Genomic DNA, 14,476 nt, shown 5'->3' with positions numbered 1-14,476 from the left:
TTAAGGACCTAGAGTAGTGATAACAGGATGTCCCCTGGTAGCTTTTGATTCCATTGATCATGTTATTCTCAATTGGTTGGCTTCTTTGGAGATTGGAGTATCATGATCCATTTATTTCTGGCTAATTGATTCCAGAAAGTGGCTCTGAGGAACTGTTGCCTAGCTCTGTGGTACCTTTCCTATGAAATCCCACAGGGTTCGTTCTTGTCTCTCCATGTGGTTCACTATCTCCATGAAATCACTGAGAGATCATCTGGAGATTTTGAGCTGTGTTACCAGTATGCTGATAGCACTCAGCTCTGTTTCTCCAGAACAAAAAAATCAGGTACATCAGTGGATATCCTGGAGAAGTGTCAAACGAAAGCATGTAGCATGAGTTACTACCCAACTTGGTATAATGAATGTGGTCGTTCCTTGAGAAGAACAATTTGACTACAGTTTTGTGCTATCTGGTCACTTCCATGTTAGGATACTGTATGTGGCTGCCTTTGAACAGACGTTTCAGCTGGCAGCCAGCTTATTAATGAGCGTGAGTTATAAAGAACATATTTTCCCAGTACTGAAATACGTTCACCGCTTACCAGCCTTCTGGCACAATCCAAAGTGCTTTTAAAAAACAAGCAAAAAAATTTTAAGACCAGAAACAGACATAGCCCAGAGTACTTGATGAAGGAACACCTTTTTCATGTCACACTGCTCAATAGTTATAAACACTGATTCAAGCCCTGCAGTGTGTATCATCTCTGTGTGCCCCATAGAGTGGTGTGTGGTATGCACTTAGACAGGACTTGTTTAGTAGTAGCACCTCATTTATGGAATGCCTTTGCCTCAGAACACCATTTGGCAGAGCTTACCATCCTTCAGATGCCTGGGTTTTTATCTGGCCTGGTTTTATTATAGCTCTGTTCTCTTTTTATCTGCATATTCTTACTTATTGTGGTTTTAAAATTTTTTATGCTGTATTGCTGCTAATAAAGAGCTTGCTTTTAGGTATGGTATGGTATAGACCTGTCATTTTTCTCCTGCTGGTTTCTGCAGCATTTTAAACTGTGCTGTTGTATGGTAGTAACTTTTTGGTAGTAACTTTTGTTTTAACTTTGTGAGCTGAAGAGGCAGCCAGTAAATATCCTGATAAATAGTTTATTGTAAGCTGGGAAGTCCTGATGAGAAAGGAAGAACAAGGGGAAATTACAGGCCAGAAAAACGGGCAAGACAATTTTGTTGTGTGTAGGTTCAAGCGTGCTTTATCACAATTAGTTAAGTTCCTTCCATTATATCTCCTATAGCAACATTGCACAGTTCTCCCTTCCTAGGTAGGGTCCTCAAGGCAGCAAACATCAACAAAACATTTCAGCATTAAAACAGTATTTATAATAAAGTAATTCAGTAATTCAGTAAGTAAGCTGCGGTGGCTCAAGTGGTTAAGACGCTGAACTGCAGGCTGTCGAAGGTCGGTAGTTCAGCAGTTTGAGACCTGGGTGCCGCATGACGGCGTGAGCTCCCGTCTGTAGTTCCAGCTCCTGCCAACCTAGCAGTTCGAAAGCAAGAAATTGCAAGTAGATAAATAGGTACCACTTCAGTTGGAAGGTAACAGCGTTCAATGCGCCTTGGTGTTTAGTCATGCCGGCCACATGACCACGGAAACATCTTTGGACAGCGCTGGCTCTTTGGCTTTGAAACGGAGATGAGCACCGCAACCCTAGAGTCTGATCCGACTGGCTTTCGAGCAAGGGAAACCTTTACCTTTTTAATTCAGTAAAAGCCTATAAATATACACAACACTAAAACCAGGAAGGAGAGCCAATGAGAGTTACGGGGGTATGCCAAACATAACAAAGAAGTCTTCACCCACTGGTGGAAGATAGTTAACAGTTGTAATGAGAGAGAAATCTAAGCTTGGGGGAGAGGGGTGAAAACTCTTAACGAATCTGAGTTCAGCACTTTCATACGGGAGTCTCCCTCTGAAGTTCTCTTGTTGGAAACTTGTGACTTTCACAGCAGGAACAGAGTTATCTGAAAATCATAGTTCTCCAAGAAAAGAAAGCATATGCTGGAATAAAATGTCATGAATCTCTCAGATCCCAGTTTTCTATTAAGGGGCTGGGTGTGGTCAGTGCCTGGATGGGAGAGTACCTAGGAACCCCCATGGAAGCCACGTTAATTTTCATGATTGAAGAAAGGTGGGATGTAAGTGTCATGAAATAGCTAGTACAGCTTTGCCTGACAATAGAGCATTTCTTAGCCCTAGACTGGGTGAGTTGTTCCTTTTCCTCACAACTCAGTGCTTGACGGAGGAAATTCCAGATCTCTTGCAGGGCCTACAACAGCATCCCGATGGACAGCTATTCTGTTTCTTGTTTGGAAGTTGAGGAAATAAATCTTCAGATGAATGTGGCATCCCACTAGGATCTGTTATACTGGTCCAACCACGCAGATTAGTATGAATGTGGTAGCCCCTTCATTAACTGCACGTTCTTGGTCTGCCACGTTCCTCCTGGGTACCTGGGTTGTAGTCTCAAGCTTAATGTCTTTAGACAGACCGCTGTTACAGCCATTTTTGCTTCTAGTAGGGAGGCTCAATTGTAGTCTCATCCACTCATTAATAAATTACTGAAGGAGTGCCCACCAGTCATTTTGTTGTGAAGCTTTTGGCTAGATATGTAATTGGTCACGCTACAGTTATTTTCTTTGCAGGTTTGTAACTGGCACCTAGTATTGTTATACCTGATATTTTCATATGACAGGTAAAGTAGGAAAGGTGTAGCATGGTTGTTTCCTTGTGAATGTTCATTTCTTCCTGATTAGCTACTGGCAGATTTCATGCAAATACCTATCCAAACTTTGAGCACCTTGAACTTCTGCATGTAAAACAGAGGAAAATCAGGAGTCTTTAGGATCCTGAAGCAAATAAAACAGTCAAATTATTACTGAGGGGGTTTTACTTCTTTTTCAGCTTGCTTTTGAAACAATGTCTATTATATCGGTCGTTACCAATTGTGTCCTGATTGGCATGTCGCCCCAAGTAAATGCACTTTTTCCGGACTCAAAAACAGAACTTATCCTGATCGTGGTGTTGGCAGAGGTAAGTGCAAGATTTTTTAAAATAGTGCTGTGATAGAGAAATAAGTATTCATAGCATGCGTATATTTCGTGGAGTGGTACATTTTTTATTTGCGGTTAGTAACAGTTTCTGCAGTAGCCCTGTTCAACAGTTATAGTGAACACGTGTACTCGATTTTCCTTTATATGTGCACTATGTTACAGTCACACATCTACAGCTGAATGTGTGATACAAACCCCACACATTCAGGTACTGGTCCCTGATTTCACTGGTAAAGTTAATGCATGTTGGCTCTTTCTTTCAAACAGATGGATGCACATACAGGCAGGGTGACTGTGTGTCCACTGTAACCTGTGAAGAGGGCTCTTCAGAGACCTTTCTATGTTAACATGTCTACCATGGAACCCCAGCATATTTCACATGCATTAGAACATGGTTGGTAGTGAACAGTTGTAAAGTGGGTTGGTGGGGTTTTTTGAAGAGGAGAAGCAATGTACAATCTGGATTACTGAACCCTTCATCTGCTGCACCTTTCTCCACCGCAGTCCCTAGCTGTTTTTCTTTTAGCCTAGAATATTCTGGTTTTGGAGTCTGCCCATGAGCAAAGCAGTGGTGGCAGGGAGGGTATGTGGAGTAGCAGAAAGATTAAAAGTTAATCACCTCTATCCTGCCTACTCCTTCTCTACTTGAATTTACTTCCTTCCACCATGAAACAGGAAGCTGTTCTGTCTTGGTTCATGTGGGGCAGTGGCCAGGATTGTTGGGATAGCTGATTATTTCCCCAGATACTCTTCTCGATAGGGGAATGGAGAGTCAGTACTGTAAAATTAAAGGCATTAGTTGCTAGGGAAATCTCATTTTCCTAGGAATAATGAATAGCAGCTTGAGTCAGGTGAGGATGAATGAATCTGTAAAATATCCATTCTTTGATCTCCAGTTTGAGAAAAATCATAATTTTTGTTATCAAAAATCTGACCTAGGGTGATTCCTCTGTGGTAATATGAACTCCAACCTTCCCTTTTTGTTTGGCATGTGTCTTCTCAGATGTATGGTTCTTTGTTGCCTTTGTTGCTATATATTTTCTCTTACGTTGTGGTGATCCCATTTCCTGAGGGAATAGTTTAGTATGAATAGACTGTTTAGTGGTGGAAGGGGCTCTCAAGTCACATCTGAGTTATGCTGGCCCGATAGAGTTTACAAGGCAAGAGACATTCAGAGGTAGTTTACCATTCCCTGGCTCGGCGTAGTAAACCTGGACCTGCTTGGTGGTCTCCCATCCAAGTACTAACCAGGACCAACCTGCTTAGTTTACAAGATATGACAAGATTGGGCCATCGGCATCAGAGCAATGTGCTGTTTAGGTTTCCCTGTTGTTCAAACTCTCTCCCTGTGACAAAGTAGAGGGAATATTAATCTCTCTTTTGGAAATTACACTCTAGCTGCTAGTGGATTTCCCCCCACCATGTAAACAAAATCTTTCCCTCATCTGAAATAAGGTTTTTCCATACCTTTCTGTTTCTTTTAAAAATAAATCAGCCCATGTTTACAAGCCAACGTCAGCAGTACAACTTATTTTTCTGCTTGCTTGTATTTGCTTCCTGGCAATGAACATTATTTCTCTGGTAGGCACCAAAGATCATAAATTGATCACCAGTTTAAAGCTGCCACTGTGTTGTATGGGTGCTTGGCAAACTGAGACATCTCTCTTCCCTCCAAAAAACCTGCACAGTAGAATGAGAGTTCAACAAGTAGCAGGTTACTTTGTGTTTTGGAAGATGTGTTTCATGTAATGAAGAAGTATATAAATAAATATCATTGCTTATTGATATTGCCACTGTATATCATCAGAGGCTGCATTAAGAAAAACAAAAATATTTGCTCATTGAAACCATTGACTACGTTATGAAACTAGCCATAGCCCATAGCATGGAATAGAATAGTTTAGTTTTAAAAGACTATTACAGAACATAAAGGTCTAAGCCCCTTAGTGAAGGAAAACAAAATCAGGAAATTTTAGTTATTTGATCATTATTACGCCCATTATTATCTCAAAAACATATAAAACCTTAAATATATGGCAAATAGAGGTAAAACATTCAAGGAACCACCTGCCAGTGCAGTTCTTAGACGTACAAAAGCAACACAGCTGCATAAATAACTCCATAAAGGAATATATGCGAAACCATAGAAGCATATAAATGGAATTTATTTCTTGTAGTTTAAGACTTCAAATAAATTCTCTGAATGGAGTCTAGTCTCAGGTCTTAAAAGAATCTATTTGAAGTGACTCTTTCAAGTCAGATTTGTGAACCAGAGTGCTAGGAAAGGTCTTACCCCAGCAACTGGTGGGCTGAGAGACATCTAAAATTCACTCCTTCCTGGACTGCTAGCAGAGCAAATGAGGTCTGAATTCTTCACGACATTTAAAGACTGAGTAAAAATAGAGCTGTGGAAAGGCCCTTTGTTTACTTGCCTCTGTCTCGGTATTCTTCAGACCTCAGCTTCAAAATATAACCTCAGCTTCAAAAACATAGCATTATGTTTTGATGAATGAATAGTGTTATGCCTAGACTCCTCCCCCCTTGGAAGGACGAGTCTGGTACCTAGGAAAAGGTAACACAGGCAACCTTCTTTCTCAGCATCTCACAGGGTCACTCACTCTAGACTCTTCCCTGGTCTGCAAATAGGATCAAAATAGGTCCTACAGTCATATGGAATGTGCACCATCAAATATTGACCAGAGGCTTGCTGGGAAAACTGATCCCAAAGTTGCATTGTGTAAGGATCAAAGTGTGAAAGGGTCACAGTGTCAAAGACTGATTTATCAGAAAAGGCAGTAAAACTAATAAAATTCCTCCCACGCCTGATTTTTCGTTACTTGGTTATCCTAAGTAAATATGTAGCAGAAATCATTTTAATCCCATAACATTCCTTATGATAGTTTTCTTGTTCTGGCAATTAGAGGTCATCAAACACAATAGACATTTTCACATTAATGTTACATTGCATTCACAATTCCTGGGATGCTTCCTTGCTCAGACACATTGTTTCGCTATAACCATCACACCATTGTTCTAGGAGCAATCATGTCATGTTCCAAGACATATATCCAGCAACACTCTGGTTGATTTTGCACTAGAGCTGCCTTGATGTTGCGCCGCCGTTTGCCCCGATACTATTGGTCAGTTTCACACCCGAAGCCACGGGGCTGCATTTGTCCTGCGGCTTGGCCCGATTTCCTCCACAGTTTCGTGATCCTCAACAAACAGGATCACGAAACTGCGGGGGAAATCGGGCGAAGCCGCGAGTCAAAATGCAGCCCGCGGCTTCAGGTGTGAAATTGACCAATAGTATCGGGGCAAACGGCGGCGCAGCATCGAGGCAGCTCTAGTGCGAAATCAGCCTCTGTTAAGTAGAGTGTGTGTGTTTGGATGTCCACTAACTTACACCCCCAACGTGAGGTTGGGCACACTTCCTTCACTGAGTGAGATGCTGGTTCGTCTCGTCCTTCTCAGATCTCTGATTCTTTGGATAGGTAAATATAGTCCCACAGAATAATCCCCCCTCTCTATAAGCTACCGCCTTTATTTTCTGAAACTTGTATGTACTCTTCAATTGATAAATTTTGATTTTATTTTTAATTCTCTTTAATAAAAAATTATTAATCACGGCCTGGTTCATTCTGAGAGTTCTACTGAGGGGAAAATCCTGGAATACATAGGTGGAGATCCTGCTTACCTTCCTCTCACATTGTTTGGGTCCCTTTGTTGAATTCCCCAACATACTCAGGAGACCCTCACAACCACTCAGAGTAACAATGGGTATTAGGATACTACAGGTGAGGGCCCATGAGATTCAAGGGATGAGGAATCCCATCCCCCACGTTCTTGTTGAGGTGCAGCTGCCTACCACCCCCAGTCATCAAGCCCAGCGCTGCTGCAAGTCTCCATAGCTGCTTCCAGGCCTAGCCGTGGCAGTGGTGTCTAGGAGCTGCTCTGGACCTGGAGTGGCTCCCTGGACTCTGGACACTGTTGTCTGAACTCTGGATATTCACTTATTGTAATGCCACCTGTTTTATCAAGATGATTTATACTTAAGAGATTACTGCTGCAGGAACAGTGCTCTTTTAAAATAACACTTTTTTCAGTTTATAAAAACTAATATGAGGTACCTGGAATGAAAACAGAACAGATAGAAACCACTGTGCACAGCCAAATGTTCCACTGGCGTTACTGCTGCAGCAGTTCTTGCTGTAGAAAAGAAGTAAAAACAAGTTGAGGAAACACATCAGTGATTTGTGTTCAGTTTGGTTTGGTTTTATTGCATAGGGCCCCAGGGCATTAAAAACAAGAACAAACATAAAATTTGTGATTGTTCTGACTCTGATTGCTGTCTTTTGTGAGTAGAGACCCAGATTGCACAGGCAGTGTAACCTGGCTTGGGAAACTACATAGCAGGACCCTGGTGACTTTCTCTGCACTCAAGAAGTCATATTCATTGACAGTGGGGCTTTGCCTTGTTGCCTGGAGACATTTTTAAAATTTGCCACTGTGCAATCAGGAACGTTTAATTGCAACACTGGCACGGAGTTAAATATTTAAAGTCTTTTGAATCTTTGGCTCTAGTCCTAAACATACTAACTCCTTGTTCAGGTTTTATTGACTTAATTGACATTGTCTCTGATACAAGTTCCTTGAGAATTTAAACATATATAATCAGTGCCAAGTTCGCTGAATGTTCTTAACATTCCATTTGTCATGATCCAAATTGAAGGCTAATTTTTTCGCTTTTGAAACAATTGATTCCTCTCTGCTAAAGTCCCCCCTTTTGGTCACTTATTAGTAGGTAGTCATAATATAAGGGGCAGGTTATGTTTGTATCTACTGCTGGTGTTGTGGGAGGATGGGCAGAGAAGGGGTAGTAAGTGCTGTAGTAAGCAAAGGCCCTTGTACACAGTGTTCAACCATGGTGCAGACTGCAGCAGCCCAGTTGTCCCATATATCATACAGATTTGCTCCTCTAGTTCAGAGGTGAAGTAATGTGGGAGAGTGGGTTGGAGTTCAGAAACAAGACTGCTGCAGATGAGTGCCCATAGGATCTGTTAGCGACCTCCACAAGCCCAGGGTATGCTGTGGTGCATCAAATCAATGTGATCTGTTTTGGCTCTGAACTTATAAAAGTCACAAGGATGGGCACAGTAATAAGACCAGCGGAAAAAAAGGGGGGGGGGCGGAACTGTGACAATTTAGCGCTTAATGATATATTCATAAATCATAATATATATAGTGAATGTAGATGGTGGTCTCCGGAATGGTGTGCCATTGTAAGGAAATACACTGTTCAAAAATCTATTTCAACTACTGAGCATTAGAAACAAGAAATGGAGTCCTAATGAAGGACAGTACTGAAGTTGCAGTACAGGGTGTTCCTGGTATGTTCTAAGAAATGACTGGTGGAGATACATCTTTAGATAGAGCGCCTTTGTAAAGTGATGTCCTTGACCTTACAGAATATGGGAAGATGCAGATACTCCTTTCTCAGGGGAAAGCTTGCTACTTCCCTGATGCCTTTTAGATGCCAAATTATAGCAGATACTGTCTTGTTCTATTCAGGTAGGACTAGTTCGAACACTTTGAACTTATAAGCAATAGATGACAGAAAGACTGTAGCTTCAGAAGATGGAGTTCAGGTTCTGTATCTTTCATGGCCTTTGCATGCGCTATGTACAACAGTGGCTCCCAAAGTGGGCACTACTGCCATTTGGGATTACCTCTGAGGTGCTAAAAGGCAAGGGGACAGTGTGTGTGTGTGTGAGGTGCTAGAGGTGGGGCCCTTTATTGTTCAGTTATTTATGATAGACCAGACTAGAACCGATGGCAAATGGCACTCCAAGTTTCTGCCTCTGCATAGTGCTGAAATCTGGTGGAAACTATTAGAAATTTTAGTAAATATGCAACCAGAGCTCCTGTCAGTCTAGTATGCCACATTTTGAGAAACTGTCGTCACTGCATGTGTTTTTGTTTCTTAGTTATTTTTCACGTTTTTGCTCATATGTCCTTAACATAATAGTACTGAGTGTTTGTGTTTGTTTTCCTGTGTACCTGGTTACTGAACCTGTTGATTATGAAGTGTGTTGTTAGCTATATAAAAGAGTTACTTTTGGGTAGAAGGAAATATTTGGGCAACTGAGGGAAAATTTAGGATGTAAATAATAAAAATGCTGGTAATAAGAAAAATATGGTAAATAAATATAAATAATGGTGAGAATTTGGGTATATTTTTGGCAAAAATATTTTTAGACAAACCTTTTATAAAGAAAATATAAAACATTGTCTTTATTCAGAACTGCACCAATAAAATGGAAGAAAAAACAATAAAAGTATTAAAAGGAGGCAAAATTAAAATCATCTTTTTTTTGGAAAATTTATTTTCATTTTCCACCAAAAACAGAAAATAAAAACATATCCATTTAAAGTTCATATACATTTCAAAATAAAAGATTCATCTTTCTAACTTAACAACTATTGTCTTTTACTAGCGTAGTTTCAGTTCAATTTATCTTCTTCATCTTCAGCCAGTCATAGATTATTTTCCATCTGTCCCAAAAGAGTTCCTCTGGCTTGTTTTGTAATATTATATTTAATTTGTCCATTTCAGCTATCTCAAGCATCTTATTTTTGAGTTCTCTTATAGATGGTACACTTTTTGATTTCCATCACTTTGCTATCAGAATTCTGGCTGCCGTTAAAAAGTATATAGTTATGTGTGTATGGATTTTTATTTTTTCTGGTATCATATTAAGTAACCATATTTCTGGCGTTAACTGAATATTAATTTTTGTAACATCTAGAAGTATTTTGGGAATTTCCCCCCAAAATATCTGGATTTTGTCACACCTCCACCATATGTGGAGGTATGAGCCTACATTTTACCCACATCTCCAACATAAGTTTGATGCCTTCAGGAAACATTTTGCCACTTTAACAGGGGTCCAATGCCACCTATAAAACATTTTATATATGTTTTCCTTGTACTCTCATAGGTTTTAATGATTTCCATGTTTTAGTCCATTGATCTGCTTCAATTGGGTGCCCAATCTCTTTTATCCAAACTAACAGAGACGTTTTTATAGTTTCTTCTTGTAGGAAGTCCTCTATCAATATGGTATAGAGTTTCTGAATAAGTTTATCGCTGGAGGATAACCAAATTTTATCAAATTCATTTAGACTAGTATAAAACCCTGTTTTTTTATCTTCAATATATCTTGAATTTAATATGTTTTTCCCCACCAGGATAGTTTTATGTTTTGTTTTAATAAAGCCTCATCTGATTTTAATTCAGCCTTTTTATTTAATAGATTACCATAAATTTCTTTAATTTCCCCTATTTTTAGTGAAGGTTTAGCAAATGCCTCTATCGGGGATATCCATCTTGGTATTTTAGTATAGTATTTATATTTTACTAGATTCCAAAATTTAATAAGAGAGCTTCTGATTATGTGTGTGTGGAAGTTAGAGTGGATTTTATCTTTCCCGTACCAAATTAAAATCATCTTTATTCCTTTAATTTTAAGCCATTATTTTGCTTCTCCCAAAGAAATAATATTAACCCTTGGTAATATACCTTCGATTTTAAAAGTCCATAATGTCTAGATGCACTTTTCTCCTTTAGCAAAAATCATTGATTGCGAAGTCTGGAACGCCACATACAATTGATGAAGAATTTATCCTTCCAGGAGTTAGTGAGGTTTGAAGTACTGTTTTGCATAAGTCACAGTATAACTAATACAGTTCCTCTCAGCAAAGGCACATAGATGAAATGGCTGAAAATGCAGAAGATACATTGTGCAGCATACTAAGGACAACACAATTTGCATTACAGATGGATGAGTCCTTTGGCAGGCAATTAATATTTGCTTTTTGCTTATGTAGGCTTTATAAAAGATGAACGTTTGGCTCATGCATTGTTATTTGCAAGACAACTAAGAACAGATACTAAAGGGGAGTAAATATTTTGTGTTGTTGAGCACTTCTTCAAAGACAAGGGCATTCCACTTAACTAACATTCTTGCCTGTGCAGCTGATGGAGTACCATCAGTGACTGGTTACTACCATAGTTGTGTTGCTTACATGAAAAAAGCAGTGCCAAATGTCTTTGCCATTCACTGTGTTATTCATTGCTGACATCTGGTTGCAAAAAACCTCAGTGATCGCCTGCACAAGTCATTACACACTGTCATCAGTGCAGTGACTCTCAGTGATTGATTATTCTGGCAGCTCTGGATTGAGATTGATGAAGATTTTGAATTTTGCTGCTTCATACTGAAGTTTCTAATCTTATCAAGCGGACAAAATGTCCTCTGACACTTGAGAGACTAATTAGTTTGTTGTTATCATGAAGCACAATAGCTTCATGTATCTGAAGTAGGATGTTGTCAGGAAAGATTATCCATGACTAATCCCCTGGAGAAGGAAATGGCAACCCACTCCAGTATTTTTGCCAAGAAAACCCCATGGACAGTATCAAAAGGCTAAAAGATATGACGCCGGAAGATGAGCCCCTCAGGTCGGAAGGTGTCCAATATGCTACTGGGGAAGAGCAGAGGGCAAGTACAAGTAACCCCAGAAAGAGTGAAGCGGCTGGGCCAGAGCCGAAAGGAAGCTCAGTTGTGGGTGTGTCTGATGGTGAAAGGAAAGTCCGATGCCGCAAAGAACAATATGCATAGGAACCTGGAATGTAAGATCTATGAATCAAGGTAAGCTTGATGTGGTCAAAAATGAGATGGCAAGACTGAACATCGATATCTTAGGAAGCAGTGAACTAAAGTGGACAGGAATGGGCGAATTTAACTCAGAAGACCATTATATCTACTACTGTGGCCAGGAATCTCGTAGAAAAAATGGTGTGGCCTTTATAGTCAGGGGTCAGTACTGGGATACAATCTCAAAAATGACAGAATGATTTTGGTCCAATTCCAAGGCAAACCATTCAACATCACAGTAATCCAAGTCTATGCCCCAACCACTGATGCAGAAGAGGTTGAAGTGGACCGGTTCTATGAAGACCTACAACAACTCCTAGAACTAACACCAAAAAATGATGTCCTCATCATCATAGGGGACTGGAATGCTAAAGTAGGAAGTCAAAAGGTAACTGGAATAACAGACAAGTTTGGCCTTGGAAAGCAAAATGAAGCAGGGCAAAGGTTAACAGAGTTTTGTCAAGAGAACACACTGGTCATAGCGAACACCCTTTTCCAACAACCTAAGAGACGACTCTACACATGGACATCACCAGATGGGCAACACCGAAATCAGATTGACTATATAATTTGCAGTCAAAGATGGAGAAGCTCTATCCAGTCAGTAAAAACAAGACCTGGAGCTGACTGTGGTTCAGATCATGAGCTACTCATTGCAAAATTCAGACTTAAACTGAAGAAAATTGGGAAAACCACGAGGCCATTCAGGTTTGACCTAGATCGCATCCCTGATGAATATACAGTAGAGGTGAAGAATAGATTCAAGGGTCTGGATTTGATAGATAGAGTGCCTGAAGAACTATGGACAGAGGTTCGTGACATCGTACAGGAGGCAGCAATCACCACCATACCAAAGAAAAAGAAATGCAAGAAAGCAAAATGGCTTTCTGATGAGGCTTTACAAATAGCAGAGGAAAGAAGGAAAGCGAAAGGCAAAGGCGAAAAGGAAAGATTTACCCAACTGAACGCAGATTTCCAGAGAACAGCAAGGAGAGATAAGGAGGCCTTCCTGAATGAACAGTGCAAAGTAATAGAAGAAAACAATAGAATGGGAAGGACTAGAGATCTCTTCAAGAAAATTGGAGAAATCAAGGGAGCGTTCCATGCAAAGCTGGCCATGATAAAGGACAAAAACGGTAGGGACCTAACAGAAGCAGAAGAGATTAGGAAAAGATGGCAAGAATACACAGAAGAACTATACAAGAAAGACCTCGATGTCCTTGACAACCACGACGGTATAATCACTGACCTCGAGCCAGACATCCTGGAATGTGAAGTTAAATGGGCCTTAGAAAGCATTACTAACAACAAAGCTAGTGGAGGTGATGGTATCCCAGCTGAGCTATTCAAAGTCTTAGAAGAGGATGCTGTTAAAGTTCTGCACTCCATTTGCCAGCAAATTTGGAAAACGCAACAGTGGCCACAGGATTGGAAAAGATCAGTATACATTCCAATCCCAAAGAAGGGCAATGCCAAGGAATGTTCAAACTATCGCACAATTGCACTCATATCACACGCTAGCAAGGTCATGCTCAAGATCCTACAAGCTAGGCTTCAACAGTACGTGGATAGAGAACTACCAGAAGTACAAGCTGGGTTTCGAAGAGGTAGAGGAACGAGAGATCATATTGCCAACATTCGCTGGATTATGGAGAAAGCAAGAGAGTACCAGAAAAATATCTACTTCTGCTTCATTGACTATGCTAAAGCCTTTGACTGTGTGGATCACAACAAACTATGGCAGGTCCTTAAAGAGATGGGAGTACCAGACCACCTCACATGTCTCTTGAGAAACCTGTATAAGGGCCAAGAAGCGACAGTTAGAACCGGATACGGAACAACTGATTGGTTCAGCATAGGAAAAGGAGTACGACAAGGATGTATACTGTCACCTTGCTTATTTAATATATATGCAGAGTACATCATGCGAAATGCTGGCCTGGATGAATCACAAGCGGGAATTAAGATTGCTGGGGAAAAGATCAACAACCTCAGATATGCAGATGATACCACTCTAATGGCTGAAAGTGAAAAGGATCTAAAGAGCCTCTTGCTCAGAGTAAAAGAGGAGAGCGCAAAAGTGGGCTTGAAGCTCAACATCAAAAAAACTAAGATCATGGCATCCGGCCCCATCACTCCTTGGCAAATAGAAGGGGAAGTCGTGGAAGTAGTGACAGACTTCACGTTCCTGGGATCCCAGATCACCGCAGACTGTGACTGCAGCCATGAAATTAAAAGACGCCTGCTCCTTGGGAGGAAAGCGATGGCGAACCTAAACAGCATGATAAAAAGTAGAGACATCACCCTGCCAACAAAAGTCCGCATGGTCAAAGCAATGGTATTCCCAGTAGTCATGTATGGCTGCGAGAGCTGGACTATAAGGAAGGCCGAGCGCCGAAGAATAGATTCTTTTGAACTATGGTGCTGGAGAAGACTCTTGAGAGTCCCTTGGACTGCAAGAAGAACAAATCAGTCAATCCTCAAAGAAATCAACCCTGACTGTTCCCTGGAAGGCCAGATAATGAAACTGAAGCTCAAATACTTTGGCCACCAAATGAGAAGGGAGCACTCACTGGAGAAGACCCTGATGCTGGGAAAGATTGAAGGTCAAAGAAGACGGGGACGGCAAAGGATGAGATGGTTAGACAGTGTCA

General features: G+C 40.6%; 1 protein-coding gene across 6 annotated transcripts in view; it reads left to right on the top strand.

The window, feature by feature from the left end:
* ANO10 (anoctamin 10) overlaps window positions 1-14,476 on the top strand; it is a 157,157-nt gene that overhangs the window by 19,053 nt on the left and 123,628 nt on the right. For all 6 annotated transcript variants that reach the window (XM_015412555.1, XM_015412540.1, XM_015412547.1 and 3 more), the window contains exon 11: window positions 2,954-3,082. In XM_015412555.1, coding sequence (XP_015268041.1) covers window positions 2,954-3,082 — 129 coding nt within the window. The remainder of the gene's footprint in view (window positions 1-2,953; window positions 3,083-14,476) is intronic.

Source organism: Gekko japonicus, unplaced genomic scaffold (genome assembly GCF_001447785.1).
Source record: "Gekko japonicus isolate JY-2015 unplaced genomic scaffold, Gekko_japonicus_V1.1 scaffold785, whole genome shotgun sequence".
In the NCBI taxonomy this organism is placed as follows: domain Eukaryota; kingdom Metazoa; phylum Chordata; class Lepidosauria; order Squamata; family Gekkonidae; genus Gekko; species Gekko japonicus.
The sequence above is the reverse complement of the archived record's forward strand: the minus strand, read 5'-3'. Positions and strand labels throughout refer to the sequence as shown.